The sequence below is a fragment of the Neolamprologus multifasciatus genome, chromosome 15 (genome assembly GCF_963576455.1).
Source record: "Neolamprologus multifasciatus chromosome 15, fNeoMul1.2, whole genome shotgun sequence".
In the NCBI taxonomy this organism is placed as follows: domain Eukaryota; kingdom Metazoa; phylum Chordata; class Actinopteri; order Cichliformes; family Cichlidae; genus Neolamprologus; species Neolamprologus multifasciatus.
Window position 1 is genome coordinate 22338540 of NC_140453.1, and position 16572 is coordinate 22355111.

A 16572-nucleotide genomic window follows, 5' to 3' on the forward strand; every position below is an offset into this window, starting at 1 on the left:
TATAAAGTTAATTTAATCGGAAACGTCGACAGTGCCAGCCCACTTTAGCTGATACACTTCTAAACACCTCATTCACCCAGTCACACACACATTCATACAAGCACCTTGCCTAACATTGGTACACAGTCACATGGGATGGGAAAAGAACCACCAATGCTGCAATTGGTAGATGAATCGCTCTGCCTCCTAAGCCACAGTAGCTTTACCCGACCTGCATTTGCTGTGAATCTGCAAGCCACTGTGCAACCCACCATCACCCCAGTTCTTTGTTTTCATGCTGTTTCTGACTTAATTGATAACATATATATTGCCATTGATGATTGCTTTTTCATGTACTGCCCAGGGCAGCAAATTCCCATAACAGAGCTGTGGCACAAAAGCAAATTAAGTGTACAGAGAAAAATACCCTGGAGCATATCTGTATGTGAATACACAATATGTACCTTCATCCTCATGTCCCGCCCATGTTTCTCTAGCTCTTTTTTCATCTCCTGAGCTCCCAAACAGGCCAGGTTCAGCACCAAATGCTTCCATTCAATTGGCTGGAAGACATGTGGGTCGTGAGGCACGTACAAACCAATCTTCACCTGGTAGAAACAGAAAATGTGTTTAAAGGTTCTTCATTAACTCTTGGACTGCATTTATTTCCCACACCCTTTATCTTCTTCCTTTACCTTCTTTAGTGTGTGCTGGTATCTCTTGTAGGAGTTTTCAAATTCAGCCACCAGTTCTCCGAGAGTCCGATGGGTGAGTGGTTTGTCCATCAGGTCCTGGCGGCGGCTCATACCTAGCGACCCATACCGGCCATTGCAATAGACGCCCAGCACAACATGGTGAAAGCAGTGACCCGAAAACTGGGTCTTAAAACTGATGGGGAAACGCTCGAGAGATGTCAGCCCATTGGTCAGGTAGCTGATCAACACCGCAGAATTAAGGAAAGATCTGGAAGTTTTTTGTGGTGTAAAAATATTATTGGGGTAAAATAAATGTCTGCTGTGCTTTTATTGCACCTCTGGAACTGCTCAAAAATTATTTACTTTTTATTTTTGAGTACAAACCTGAGAGTGAAAGTGTATTTGTTTGAATTTGTCACAGCAGAGGAAGCAAAGCAGCTTGAGTTGTTTGAAATGAAATTCAGTCTGACTCTCAGAAGGCCTATAGTATGAAAATGTCACTGAGTAAATAATGTCTTCTGAACACAGTTTGTGTGCTCATGAGAGTTTGTGCAGCTCCTTCGGTCTTACTGAATCTGTCAGGTTCACTGATGATGATACATTTATTCAACAAGGAAAACAGGGGCAGAGAGATATGATCTGTCTGGTACAGAGGACACGATAACACGGTCAAAGGAGCTTGCAAAGAAAAGCGTCTGGACTTCTTTAAGTTACTTGAAGACGTTTCACCTCTCATCCGAGAAGCTTCTTCAGTTCTAAGGTCAAATGGTGGAGAGTCCCAGATATAAACCTAGTGGGAGTGTCCCCCCACGGAGGGACAAAAGGACCCCCTGATGATCCTCTAATCGCCTGAGCCAAGGTGTGGAACTGGGTGTGGGTGCCAATCAGCCAGAGTTTCGGGTGAGTTCATTGTGAAACCTGGCCCCACCTTATCATGCGAAATCCTGAGGTCAGATGGCCCAGGATGTGAGTGGGCGTTAAGGCGTCTGGGAAGGGATCTCAAAACTGGATTATAGATGGCAGAGAGTTGGTGTCGTAAACCACCGCCTCTGTTCAAAGATGGTCGCTCACAGTGGACATAGATGGCTTCTTTCACTCCTCTTTCAAACCATCTGTCCTCTCTGTCCAAAATGTGAACATTGGCATCCTCGAAAGAGTGTCCTTTATCCTTAAGATGCAGATGGACAGCTGAGTCTTGTCCTGTGGAGGTGGCTCTTCTGTGTTGTGCCATGCGCTTGTGAAGTGGTTGTTTGGTCTCTCCAATGTAGAGGTCTGGGCATTCCTCGCTGCACTGTACGGCATACACCACATTGTTAAGTCTGTGTTTTGGCGTTTTGTCTTTCGGGTGAACCAGTTTTTGTCTGAGTGTGTTGCTGGGTCTGAAGTACACCGGGATGTCATGCTTGGAGAAAACCCTCCTGAGTTTCTCTGATACACCAGCTACATAGGGGATGACAATGTTGTTGCGTCTGTCCTTCTTATCCTCCCTCGCTGGTGTCTGATCTTCTTTTCTGTGCCTCTTTGCTGACTTTAAGAATGCCCATTTAGGATAGCCGCACGTTTTGAGTGCTTCCTTTACATGTGTGTGTTCCTTCTTTTTCCCTTCAGGCTTAGAGGGAACATGTTCTGCCCGGTGGTGTAGGGTCCTAATTACTCCAAGTCTGTGTTCCAGAGGGTGATGGGAGTCAAACAGGAGGTACTGGTCCGTGTGTGTGGGCTTCCGGTAAACTTCGATGTTGAGGTTGCCATTCTCTTCAATGTGCACAGCGCAGTCCAGGAAAGGCAAACAGTCGTCCTTTGTGTCTTCCCTGGTGAACTTGATGTTTTTATCCACAGCGTTGATGTGCGCAGTGAAGGATTCCACTTCTTGTGTCTTGATTTTGACCCAGGTGTCATCTACATATCTGTACCAGTGGCTGGGTACTCTTCCTTTGAAAGACCCAAGAGCCTTCCTTTCCACTTCCTCCATGTAAAGGTTGGCTACAATAGGTGACACGGGGGAGCCCATGGCACAGCCATGTTTTTGTCTGTAATAGCCTTCGTTGTATTTGAAATACGTAGTGGTGAGGCAGAGGTCTAACAGTGTGCAAATCTGATCGGGTGTGAAGTTGGTCCTGTCCTCCAAGGAGCTGTCTTCTTGTAGTCGTTTTCTGACAGTCTCCACTGCCTCCGTGGTGGGTATGCACGTGAAGAGAGAGACTACATCAAAGGACACCATGTTTTCATCTGGATCCAGGGTAAGTTTCTGGACCTTGTCAGTGAAGTCGGTGGAGTTCTTGATGTGGTGTGGGGTGTTCCCCACGAGAGGAGCAAGGATGGTAGCAAGGTGTTTTGCAATGTTATAAGTGGCTGAGTTTATGCTACTGACTATGGGTCTGAGTGGGACAGCTTCCTTGTGGATTTTTGGAAGTCCGTAAATGCAGGGTATGGCATCCCCTGGGTAAAGGCGGTGATAAGTAAGGCGGTCAATGATTTTGTCCTTTTCCAAGTCTTGAAGGCAAGCTAACACACACACATACACATCAGATCATATGTCTACTGATCCTTGTGACTCACCAAGACGTCACAAATGAAGGCAGGATTCGACTGCATGTTCATACCATAAAGACATGTCAGTCCTGTTTTAGGCCACGCCCCAAAACATACCCTTCTTTATCACCTGTACTAGGTCAAACTCAAGACTGGCTATTAATACTGATGAGGAAGGTTTTTACTGAGGTGACAAATCAAGTGATTGAGGTTGATTTTCCAATTGAATTCTATATATTAGTTCTGTTTTTGCAATCACAAAAATGTATAGCTACTCGCTATTAGAAGGAAATGCATCCAAAAGATCAGATTTTCAGTAAATTATTGAATCTATATTTAGACAGATCTCATCCTGTGTACTGCACATCTTCATGCTACATGCATCCAACTGTAGCAATCTGTTCTACCATACAGCAACAGAGAAACTTGGAAGATGTCTTTGTGGGCCAGTAGCCAGCCATCTGCCCTGTTCTGCCCATGGATGGAAGTCTGCCATTGGTTAGAACACATGTCTGTCACTTCACCAGCCTGGATGCCACAGCACTGCTGTGTTTTCATTAAATATTCACAAAGCAGACCACCGATGACATGCACATACCAATGTATTTCAATGTGTCTCTCTGGCTGTGTGGGAGAGTTTGTGGTTTTAAAGTAGAACACGGATCTAAACAGGGTTGGCTGGACAGTCAAGTAAAGAAACCACTGAACTTCCACAGTCAGCGTGCTGCCCAAGTGACTAAACCTTGGGATGAATGCTTGGACGGTTACACATAGGTTTTATTTGTGCCCAAACATACCACCTGCATTATTCCCCTTAACAAAATACAAACAAAATAACTTAATCAATTAATAGCACAGTCAAAATAGAGTTAAATGTGTTAAGAATGTGCTTTTGCTTCTATCATATTGATCATATATTGAAATATTATTTTAAGTAGGCACACTGTTTTCAATCCACAGACTCAGATATTGATACACCTTCTTAACTGGTCCACTTGACATCCCTCTCACTTACAAAAAGGATCGGCAAACTTCAGTTTATCAAAACAACACAAACCTGGTAATTTTTTTGCTACTTTTAGCAACTTTTTACATCCTTTCAGCAACAAAAGCCTATGGAGTTCACTACTTTGCAGCAAGATCTTGCCTTCCTGGCACAGCACAGAGCTCTCTCTCTGGACTGTTGATTAGATCAGTCAGAGGGCAGCTCTTTCTATCATCCCGTTCTAGTTGTCTTTTTTTTTTATATTTGCAATCATGTAAATAGATATGAAATCACAGCACAGTCACTATCTTTGATTCTTTGAATATTTACTGTTGATTACCAATGAAGCTCAAGAAGCCCCCAAAAACTGATCCTGAGTATCCTGATATAACCGACTGTCACAAAATTTATCTAAACCACAATGGTTCTGACAAGAGATATTTTAAATCAGGGTTGATGATTGTCTTATCCTATTCTAATAACAAATATCATAAAAATATTTAAATATGTTCATTAGTAAGAAGCCTTTATGAGTGTCATATTTTATTGTGATTCCTTTTCTTCACTGGCAAAAAAGAAGAATGATCCACCAATGACAAGAATGCCTGGACGCCAAATGTTTATGTTTGGCATCAGCTTTAACTTCCTCTGACAGATTCCTGCGAGTGTTTCACTTTGGATCAATATTTATCCTGCAGAATGAATACAAACATGAAAATCATACACCAACACACCCTGCTGTTTCTTGCTAATGAATGCTTCATTAGACGGGCGTACTTCCTGTGCCAGAGGACATGCGACACTGCTAGCAGTAGCTCCCTGACTAAGACTGTGACTACAAGAGCACCTATCACTACCTCACACTACTCATCCATCTGTCAATTCTAAAGCAAAAATGAAAACGAACCTCTGTGGATTAGTTTCTCTGCCCCACAGGCATGCTCTAATGCAACAGAAATCCATACTTGTTCTGTTTCTGAAAAGCAGAGGTAACTGAAAAAACGTATAAATATAAATTCAATGGAGCAACAATGTTCTGATTAACTCTCCCCCTCTTACCTTTTGCATCCTTTTCCTCTCCAATCCTCTACCCTCCCTTCCTCAAGTTTCTATGTTAGTGCAAATATTAAAGATAATATTTTAGAAGAAGCATAAAATTCCCTTTACATACATTTTTCCTTTAATCAAGGATATACTAGGATACCTCCAGCTTTGTGGTCTTTCCTTCTTTTAAAACAGTAAAACCTTATATATATTACATGCTTCATGCTGTGTTGATATATTGTATAATGGCAGATTTTGCTGGATTATTTTGATTTTTATAAAGAACTGAGTTTTACACTAGGATTCAAGTGGAGGCTACTTTGTGCTCTAGCCTTACTCTGCAAAGAACCAGTCAGTGATGGCTAATACAATGGGACACGTCTCACACACACGTATACATGCACGCACGCAAACACATGCATGCACACACACAGAGCTGGTTGGACCCAAGATAAACCCTGCATATCCTGGAGAGATTTCAGATCACTGATAACCAGTGTTGGGACTAACGCGTTATTAAGTAATGCGTTACAGTAACTACGTTATTATTGTGGTAACGAGCACGGTAACTAGTTATTATGCCAAAATCAGGAACGCGTTAGTCGTTACTGGGATTTAGATAGGGTCGTTACTCGTTACTTCGTGTGGTGGCTATCGCGGAGCTTCCACAGATTCAGTAACATTAGCAAGTGGTGGAGGCCAGCAGGTGGAGGAGAAGGAAAAGAGACCCGAGACGGCCGCCGGTCCAAGTGTGAACTGAACTTCAGGTAAGAAGTTATGACCTGCAGTCTATCTGGGTCAGATATAAACCAAGTTTAGGTGGAGTTTATTTTCGTTATTCTGACTTTTTCCGTACTGCGTACTAGCTAGCATGACGGAATTTCTATACAGCTGGGTGGGTGCTATGAAGTTAATGGTGTTGAACTTTATTTTGTTAAGTTATTAGAGTTGCCAACCGTCCCGTCTGGTATTCAGAGAAAATATTACGCGTTTCTTATTGAGGCGAAAAGGAACAGTTTGTCCCGTAATTCAGCTACATTGAAAAAGGCACAAAGCTGGAGTTATTCTGTCTTTACGCTGCACAGCTGCCTCTTCTTCTTTCATTCTCCCACCTCCCTCTCCTGTTTCTACTTCAATCATGAAAACTGATCAATGATCAGGTGATCGGCTCTCTTGTTTGTTTATCGCCCACTTTGCGCCAGAAAGAGGAAACCAGCCGATGTCGCGTTAAACAACAGCAGCACGTTTAAGCTTGATCAGCTGTTGTTAGAATTTATTTAATATTAATTTCTAATATCAGCTGATGTTTGCTGGAGCCGCAGCTGCAAAAAAGCTGCTGGTCATGATGTCGGTTTGGTTATCTGGTGAGAGGGAAACATGAAGATGAAACCAGGAGACGTCCTTACTGAATCATCAGAGCTGAACAGGTGATGGAGAAACAGGTTTACCTTTTAGGTGACATGAATGAGTTGAAGGGAAGTTATGAACTGTTTCTGAGAAACAAATAACCCCAGGATCCTTTTTAGGTAGCTGACAGCTGGTAACTGTGCAGGTGCGGATCTAGCAAAGTTTTGCCAGGGGGGGGGGCAGGTAGAGCATTAACAGGGAGAGGGGGGCACAAAGAAATACTTTTTTCTTATTCTCATTTAAAATGTCTAGCTTTTAAAAAATAATTATCTGAATCTTGCAACAAACGATTGATAGATTGATGCATATATACCATCAAAACAGTGAACATCACTGTCACAACAGCGTTTGTTTTCATTCAAAGGCTTTATGATTTTTTCCTATAATGGCAGGCCGGTCTTTAGTCAAAATGCCCGGGCCAATTTTTTGTCCCAGTCCAGCCCTGTATGCAGCTCATCTGCAGTCTGGTGTTACCTACATCTTCCTATTCAGAAGGCAGAATTTCCGAGTTCTGAGTACAATCAAAGCACCACGACTGCAGTTTTTGTGTTGGATGTAAAAGGCGCACATGACACTGTGACGTAGGCTAGAATCATGGCAGCAGTCAATGACGGTCCAGGCGTGGGATTTCTCTCGTGGAAATATGCACATTATCTTTTCCTTTCTATTGGTAGGCGGCACAGTGCACTTGTGGCAAGTAAGCAAGCTAGAAGACTGTAAAAGTTATGGAAGCAACACATTAACAAGAGAATGCTGAGTAAAACCAAAGTTACTTTCCCTAGTAACTAGTTACTTTGAAAGTAACGAGTAACTTGAAGTAACTGAGTTTAATAGAAGTAACTAGTAATGTAACTAAGTTTCTATTTTAAAGTAACTTACCCAACACTGCTGATAACGTGGAAGAACAGAGAACCAGAAGCAGAGGATAGACTAAACCCAGACAGACAGCCCCCACCATTACAGACTACAACAGTGGCTACTCATCCCTTTTTCTTGCCTACGTTTCTATCTTGGCTTTCCACTACTTCTCACAGCATGACTCTTTCTCACAAATGAAGTGTTTTGATTAAGTTACCAGGTAGGTTAATGTTGCAGGTAAATGTGTGTGAGTGACACTGGGTCATTCTTGTTTCACAATGATCCATACAGATTTTTATGTCTTTTAACTCACTGTATTTTATGTGCGGATGATATTATTTAGGACATTATTTAATACTGATGATCCATTGCGTTAAGTCATTTCAAAATCAACTGGTTAGGTTGGTTATTCATTAGCATAACAATAGCTGGAATCCAAGGAAGGTGTGTCTATTAAGTGGTGTGGCCTTGGTTGACATTCAAATTACACGTAAACCACAGTGGTCAACAGGTGAGGCCTCATAGCTCAGTGGTTAGAGCACTGGTCTTGTAAACCAGGGGTCGCGAGTTCAATTCTCGCTGGGGCCTGAGAACTTTTCTTTTCCCCCTGCTTAAATTATATTTATCTGTCCTGACCTCATAACACAACCAAAGGTGAAACCACACAATTACTGTCGCTTATAGCTCTGAATGTCACTGTGGGGTTCTTTAAAGGGCATGCAGCAAATAAAAAAACAAAAAAACAAAAACTGCCACTGTCTTATAAATTCTCCTGTCCTATGGTGACCTCCCGCCCCCCAGAGCTCCTACCGTCCCCTCCATTTCTCTCTCTCCCTAAAGCCAGTCTCAATTAAAGTCACTGTCAGCTGTCACCCTCACAGCCCTTGAGGAAAGCAAATATGAAACTAGCACATGCGAAACTGGACCATCAGTTCACAGACGGGGAGAGAAATCTCTCATCTGGTGACACTCAAAAGTCCTAGTTTCCTGACCTGCTGCTTGTATTTGAAAAGTATTTGGTTGCACTGAAACAATTTTAATATATTTTGTTTTGCAAACTAAGCCATTATTTCACAGGTGTGCAAATCCAATCAATCAAATGTTGCAATGCAATGTGGTAGGATTTATAAAGTGTGGACCGAAATTCAAAAAGAATTCAACTTCTGAGGCTAAGGGATGAAGCATATCCAAGCTCTCTTGGGGCAACAGGTGGGGTATACACTGGAAAGGCCATACAGAAAGGCCCCAGACTGGATTTAAACACAGGACCATCCAAACCGCCACTGTTCAACATCTGCTGATAGATCAAATAATACTTTGTATCTTTCAGTTTAATGGTTAAAGCTTGTAATATATTTTTTCAATATGGAAAAATGTTACTTTTGACATGTTACTTTGGTCTGATAAACAAAATCAATGAAACAAAACAGAAGCAGCACATATGCTACAACAGTCATTTTAAACAATAACTCTAAATCAAGGATTGTTTAACAGCTGAATGAGGCTGAATTACACTGTTGGGGTCAGCGCCTTAGTGAATTTAGCATTTAAAAATAAAATCACTTCATAACATTTTCTTCAAAATGAAACACATACTCAGTACAAGTGTATTTCTGTGAAGATGGCCATTTGGGTGTCAACTGGCCTTTGAAACCAAGTGGCCACTAGAGTAACTGCAGTTTTTAAGCACCTCTGCATGGCTTTATTTGGAGTTTAGTGCATGGAAAAGCATTACAGTTCAGCATATCAAAAACAACAACAACAAAAAAACAACTGGCAAATCACTTGTGGTAAATAGTCAAGACAAACATTTCCTTTTAGAACAATGATGAAGAACGAGTTCAGATTCTAATTTTGCCATAAGCAAACATGTTTTCAAGGAATTGAAAAAACACTTTCTCAAATCTAAATAGAGAAGGAGTTGCAAAAATAAAGCACTGCTGCTTTAAAATTTAAGCTCTGCTGGATGATACTAAGCTGGTGAGTATTGGGGGGGGGGGGTCGGTTAAACTTTGAAGTGGGCTTGTTGCCAAGCAACACGGCAAGCGCTGGAAAGAGTGGCAATGGTGGGGAGCATTAGGATATTACAGCAGCATGTTTTATTGATTTCACCCACAGATAACAAAATGACCTTTTGGCCCTCTGCTTAGTGTGTGCGTGCATGTGTGTGTGTGTGTGTGTATACAGGAAAGGATACATTCCCAAGATGACGGCCTCGAGGCATTTGATTGGTAAAGACTCCCTGATCATCTCTCTTGCTGTCTCCATTAATCTGAATGGGGAGGAAGATGATGAGACGAGGAAGAGGAAGGAAAGGGAAGGGTTGGAAGCAATACACCTTGCACAGAGACAGCATTGAATTAGACACATAAATTAGGCACTGTGGTAATGTTACATCCCAAAGTCATAATCAAGTAATCAATTCTGTTTTCTTCCTCAGTGTTCTTCCTCCTTGTGGTGAACTTAGCTGTTGCTTCCTATTCAAGCCAGCTTTTCATCCAATCAGTAAAGATTATGACAAAAGGGTGATAACAGGACAGTTCTGTTAATATTACTGTGATTGAATCACAGTAATTACATGTACTTGCCAAAGCTGCAGTTCACTTACCCACACAGTGGACGGCTCTTCTTGATTTCAAAGAACTGAGTTCCTGTGTGGTTATATCTGATGGAAATGTCAGGGACAACAGCAACTTTACAACACTTCAGTCCTGTGCCTCAACTCCTATTGACAGAAGTGATTATGGTGTTTTGATCACTTAAAGTCTATAAGAGCATCCAATAACGTGAGGCACAAGCAGGACTAGCTTCACCTGACAGATAAAAGCTTATACTGTCCTCCCTGTCGTGCTTGTGATAAAGGATACTGCAGAGCCTTCATGAAGTTCTGGACGGCCAACAGCCAGTCTGGGACAGACATGGACGGCTTGAAAGTTGGAATTGAGGGAATTGGATGCTGGAAAGAGAAAAAGAGAGAGCATTAGAGATATTTTTTCCACATCATTTTCAGTAAGTCGACATGTGGTAACACTCAGAGCCCCCAAACCACCTTCCGCCATCTTTAAAAAACCCTGCATTCCTAATGTGCTGTGACTCATTGCATCTCATACAGCTGACACACACCGCTGTTCCTTAAACCAGTCTTCTTTATTTTTAAACAACAAACACCACATTAGAAACTCACCTCTCTTTATACTCGAGTGCAGTGCATATCTGACACACAACATGAGCAAGTCTCTAACCCAAGATATTAGGGTCATGTGCTCTGCACCACCTCTACGCCCACAGACACCCACATGGTGAAAAGCAACATGTGGTGAAAATGAACTCCCACGGCTGCTTTGGCAGCTGTTTCACCTCAACAAGAACCACTACAAAGAGGAAACAGCGGCTGCAAGTGTGGATACATGAACAGACGCGACCACACCAAGAGAGGGTGAGTCAGGCTGAAATACAGACCAAAACTTCCTCGTACACAGGCAGCCTGCGTGATGTACATATGTGTGTGTGTGTGTGTGTGTGTGTGTGTGTGTGTGTGTGTGTGTGTGTGTGTGTGTGTGTTTGTTTGTGCATGTTTGTGTGCAGGAAGGGTGAACCATAGCACAAGGCCTATCATTTCCTGTGGGGTTTTGCTCCATTCTTTATTGACAGCATAAAAAGGGAAGTGAGAAGGAGGACAACAGAACAACATGGTGACACAGCTCTGCATGTTACAGTGTTTTCGGTCGCTTGTCTTTCGTTTCCATGAAGAAAGATTTAAAAAGAAGGAAGTCAGAAAGGTGTGTTTTACAGTCCCACAGGAGGTATTTCACCTTCACGCTTCAGTTGTTGGCCTCGTTCATGTATGATAAACAGACACATTTCTAATTTAATCACTAATGCTGTCACAACAAACAGAGTCACACTGTAACCCAAAGCATATTTATAAAATTGCAGCATTATATGTTTTTTTGAGCCCAAACTTTAAATGATAGAAATGCTAATTTCATTTCTATGTGCAGCCAGCTTCTTGGTAGAAGGCTAAGCTATATGACACAACTAAATTGAAATGATCAAAGGTGATTAACTTTGGACTGGTTTAAGGGTTTATGTGATATTTTATGTGGAACATGCAGTTAAAATTCACATACACACTTTAGTGTATTTATGTTTGGGCCAGTGTAGCCTCAGTGAAACTGAGCTGATGCTATCCTACATCTGACTGTTTCATCTAGGTCCCTTGGCTTGTCCATAATCTACGATGGTTTGACAATTTTGACAGTTAGCCTGATTCTACTCAGTACAGTACTGCTGCAGTATACAGGCTACACACACATATGTTTAAACTAATATCTGACAAGGATCAATTTAAATTGAAATCTATTAAATCTAGCTTAAATGGTTGCCAATTAACTTGTGTTTCCATAGAGACAAAAAAGTCAAATCGACTTTAAAGCAGACGCCAAGCCAGCCAGGCAACCTGTCAGACAGTAAGTCACAGAGCAAATAAAATATTCAGCCAACTGGCCACTCGTACAGTTATTAGGCAAGTCAAAAGTCATTCAGCCCATAAATCAGTAAATAGCAGGTTTTACTACCACATAATCTCTCATGTAGTGAAATCCTCACTAAGGCATTATGGAGTGGCTACAGCAGCTAACACACACAAACATGTGCGCGCACACAAACACACTAAAGCGGCTTTCGTCTGGGTCAGGAAGTGAGATGAGTGGTGATCTCTCCGTTATCATCCTCCCCTCTCTCCTTCCCGCTACAGTAAAAGGATGATGGTGACTTGCACAGCTTAATGTCCTTGTGAAGCGTGCGTTAAGCAATCACATTGGACATATATGTACAATATGCAGCACACTCTTATTAACTATAATATACTGTAGACAGCAACACAGTGTCAGGATCCAATAGCCTTCCCCCTGTCTATTAAGAGTTCAGCTTGGAGAGCATCAGTTCAGAGCCACAGTTAACACTGATAATTAATCTGTCACTGGTTCCTTTCCTGTTTTCCTCCCTCCTCTGTAATCTTGTCCCTTTTCCTCTTTCTTCTCCAACCATCCTTTTGTTATGTTTTTATACTCATCTCTACTCTACTCTTCTTTTGCCCTTTCTTTCCCATTATATTCTTATCTATCATCTTTTTTCCCCTTTCTGTAACGCCCCCCGTTTTTCTCCCTCTTCTCATATGTCACTTTGTCCTCCTTCTGTATCTTCACCAACATGCTTTTTCTCCACCTCTACAGTCCAGAGCCAGCTTTACATCCACCAGGTCTAAACATCATCTGTATCTGTCTCTCCTCTGCTGGGTCTCAAGGACTAACATATCCCATCCAGCAGCACAGACAAAATACAAAGCGACTGGGACACAGAGGAGACAGCATGACTGTCCTGGTTTTTGAATTTTAAATTGTTTGATGGAAATGGGGGATGAGCAGTAAAAGGCAGTATAAGAAAGAAAAGGAGGTGGAAAATAGTAAGAAGAGAACTGCAGAATAATTGCCAAGAGTCAAACTAATTTTATAACTAGTTTTAAGAACAGGCTCAGCAGTTGTTAACAAATTATTAAAGCGGAGCAAGACGTAATTTTTTTTAAAATTCCATTCCTTATCTATCCAAGCTTTTTGGGAGTATAAATAAACAGATGAGTGTTTTTGTCTTTAATGTATGCTGGGTAATACTAAGGTGACAGATACTACAGCCAGCTGTGTCCTCTACAACCTTTAAAGCACTTTTGCTCTGTGTGATGAAATATTCAAAACAAATAAGCAGGACAGAGAGAGGGAGAGGGACAGATCAAATTTCCTGTTGTCAACTTATCTTTAGAGCGGGACATCCCAAGGAATGCCTTTTTCTTTGAGTGTATGTGCAAAAAAGACAGCTGAGACACCAATGATTAATCCTCAGCATAAGACTTCCTTTTTTCATTTGTATGAAAAGTAATGACAGCATTCCCTGAAGGCTTCCACTAGTTCACTGCACACAGCAGTACTTAACTGTGGCTTGTATCTGCTGCAAGACTATGATAAACACACACACACACACACACACACACACACACACACAGTCACCTAATATATATATTATATATATAATGTTCCCCCCCCCCCCCCCCCCCCCCCTTTGCACAAGTCAGGTTACATTTCGCTGTGTGTTATACCTGCATAACTATGCATGTGATGAATAAAGAACCTTGAACCTTCTTGAAGATTACTGCTGCTGTCTGTAATTCTTTGCCTCAGAGCACATCTGTCTGCAGTAATTCTTGTTGGCAGGCGTCCATATGTATTAACGTCCAAGCCAAAACATTTCTACTTGAATTACACACATAGGGATGTCTGTAATTCAGCAGCACTGTTTTACTCTGGACCCTGATATATATAACAGGTCATATTTGCTAAACTATCCCACAAAAATAATATCATTTTGGGAATCTGTCAGCTGCAGATTTTTTCCTGCTTTCATGTTGTTATATCACTTGTTATGTCACTCAGGTCATTCTGCTGGGGCAATGCTAAAAGGTTATAGTTGTACTGTGATCTGTTAAGGCCACCCAAAATAAATAAATCCTATTGTCATTGAAGAGAAACATTTACCCTTAAAATAATTCCTCCCTGAAAAAAACGGAAAAACTTGATGACCACCACTTTGCCAGATGTAGAAAAGTAAAGCAAAAAAGCCATTACACTTTGGCTTTTTAATGTTTTACATTGGGTTGAGCAGGTCACTGCAGGGGCCATCGTTTTGCATTTCATTGCCCTGTTTTCTCTCTCTGACTTCCCATTTACTCTACTGTTTACTCTACTGTCCCCTGTCCCTTTCTTTTCACCACTGCTACAAAATCTCCAGGCATCAGAAGATATAACCCCAGCAGACTTCCTGCTTGAGACTCTGAGCTGCATGAAGTAGACATGTGATTTTGAGTTTGCATTTAGCCCGGGCGACATCTCATTGGCTATACCCAGGAGCTCTTGCATCTCGCCAAAACAACTGGCTCTCCTTCAGTGGTGATGTAAACAGACCAGATGAGCGGTATCATTGAGAGTGGAAGGGGATTGGCCTACGTAAGAGGAAGACTGCAGAGCTCTAAGGTTTTTAGGTTGGGTGGTGGCAACAGATGAAAAGTCCAAGATAAGCTCATCCTTGGTCCATAAGTCTTGCTTCAGCTTCATCATTTTTTTTTTTTTTAATTTGGAAACTTAAGTAAGCAGGCCATGATGATGATGCTAAACATATGTTCGCAGTGACAAAGGTTAAAAACAACCTGATATCTGTCTGTGGAGCAACACCTTAACTCATCTTTCTGTATTATATCTTTCTACAGCTGTTTCTTAGATTTATAGTGCACATATTATTTATTAATAATACTATAATACTATCTACTCTCTTAATCGTACCTTTTACTCTTCTTTAAGTTAACCCAATTTTTCTTTTCTTTTTTAAAAATCTGTTGCATACATAAATTGTTTTTCTGACAGTATAAGACCCTCACTATGTACCTGGAGGACTTTTACTTAATGCTGTTTATTGTAGATTGTATTTTATTCTTTATCCTGCTGCTGTAACACAACAATTTCCCTTGTGGGATCAGTAAAGTAAAGATTAACCCATCTCTCTAAACAGATTAAAATCTATAGTGCAGTATTTATTAAAGTCAGTCAAGTGTATAAGAGTAAGGACCAAAATCCAGTCCATAAAGCACAAATTAAAGCTAGGAGAAAGGCAGTCAAAGTCTCGTGATTTAAAATAGTGAGCAGGAACCAGAAGAATCACAACCAAATAAAAATCAACATGTCTGCACTTTTGAAACAATGGTAGGTTGTCTCTTAGGAACCAAATTTCATCTATTTTAGACTCTAATCAGAAGTAAATTGGTTAGTGTGATTTAGTGAATGGTTGCAAATAAGCTGTATTCAATCTGTTGTAATAGCCTGAAAAGATTAATTGCCATCGTTCAGCCAAGTGTACATGTAAAGACTGGGACTTTTTAGAGGCCACGACTACCCGACCAGATTTAGCCCAGAAAACCAGGTCCATGGATATTGGGTGCTTCGGGAAAAGAGAGTGCAAAGGAAATGAAAAACAAATGTATCCTTCCCCTCGACTGACAGCATCTGTACAGTTAGATTTAGCTCATGTTCCACTGACCAGTAACCAAGCCTCAGATGTAGCACAACAAAACACACAGCAGGACATGAAAACAGACTCATGCTTCAACCTGTCACGCTGTGCTTTTAGGGCTTACTGAAATGTTTCAGATAAAATGAGTGAAAATTTAAAACCCTCGGGAAAAATTGCAAAGTGAGCACTGGCTGTAATTATGGTGTAGTTTACAAGGCTTGTATCTTTTGGAGACACTATACCCTGAATCAAATCATTTCTTTCAAGCCTTGGTTGTAAACTTGTTTTGTTTCCCCATCAAAAACCCTTCAGGCAGTCCAGTTGGTATTCAGAGATTATCCACCACCCAGATTGTATTAGAGGGATTATTTGGGTGCTGTGGTATTCTGTTAATGAGGACACAGAGAATGGTGACAAGGATTCTGGTCATAGACTGTAATACTGACCTATATTTTAAAAAGCATGTCAAGCTACCACATGTTGCATTATGATACTTAAATACATATATACAAAGTTATATCATGGCTTACGGTCTTACTGTCATAAGACAAATGGTTTATAAAATGTAAATTTATATAAATTATAAATTTACATTTTATAAACAGCAGCTGTTAGAAATGTCACATTAACAGAGACAACCAAATTCAGATTACACTATATGACGATAATATGCTAATTAATAAGTTAATTAAACATTTTTGGTTTTCACTGTTGGTCCTATTAGGAAAGCAAAACCATTTTCATTCTCATGTCTTCTCCTTGTTCTCTTTCCCCACCTCAAAGCACAGTTAACCCACCTTGGTTAGTTGTGACTGTATCTGTGGTAACCACCCGTTTTACACTTTATAGATACATACACACATACACATACTAGAAGGAGTATCAGGTTACAATAATGGATTGCATTTATATAGCGCTTTTCAAGGTACCTAAAGCGCTTTACAATTCCACTATTCATTCACTCTC

The 16572-nt window shown here is 41.0% G+C and overlaps 1 protein-coding gene and 1 non-coding gene across 6 annotated transcripts in view; one reads left to right on the forward strand and one right to left on the reverse strand.

The window, feature by feature from the left end:
* Nucleotides 1-16572, reverse strand: part of vash2 (vasohibin 2) — a 35549-nt gene that overhangs the window by 10765 nt on the left and 8212 nt on the right. For 4 of the 5 annotated variants that reach the window (XM_085134254.1, XM_085134257.1, XM_085134256.1 and 1 more), the window contains exons 3-7: nucleotides 10365-10453; nucleotides 10106-10162; nucleotides 9695-9835; nucleotides 675-912; nucleotides 444-587 (exon numbers count right to left, since the gene is read on the reverse strand). In XM_085134254.1, coding sequence (XP_084990380.1) covers nucleotides 444-587; nucleotides 675-912; nucleotides 9695-9835; nucleotides 10106-10162; nucleotides 10365-10453 — 669 coding nt within the window. The remainder of the gene's footprint in view (nucleotides 1-443; nucleotides 588-674; nucleotides 913-9694; nucleotides 9836-10105; nucleotides 10163-10364; nucleotides 10454-16572) is intronic. The other variant, XM_085134259.1, reaches the window with a different exon arrangement.
* Nucleotides 8013-8085, forward strand: trnat-ugu (transfer RNA threonine (anticodon UGU)). Its single transcript has one exon. It is a non-coding gene; the product is annotated as a tRNA-Thr (tRNA).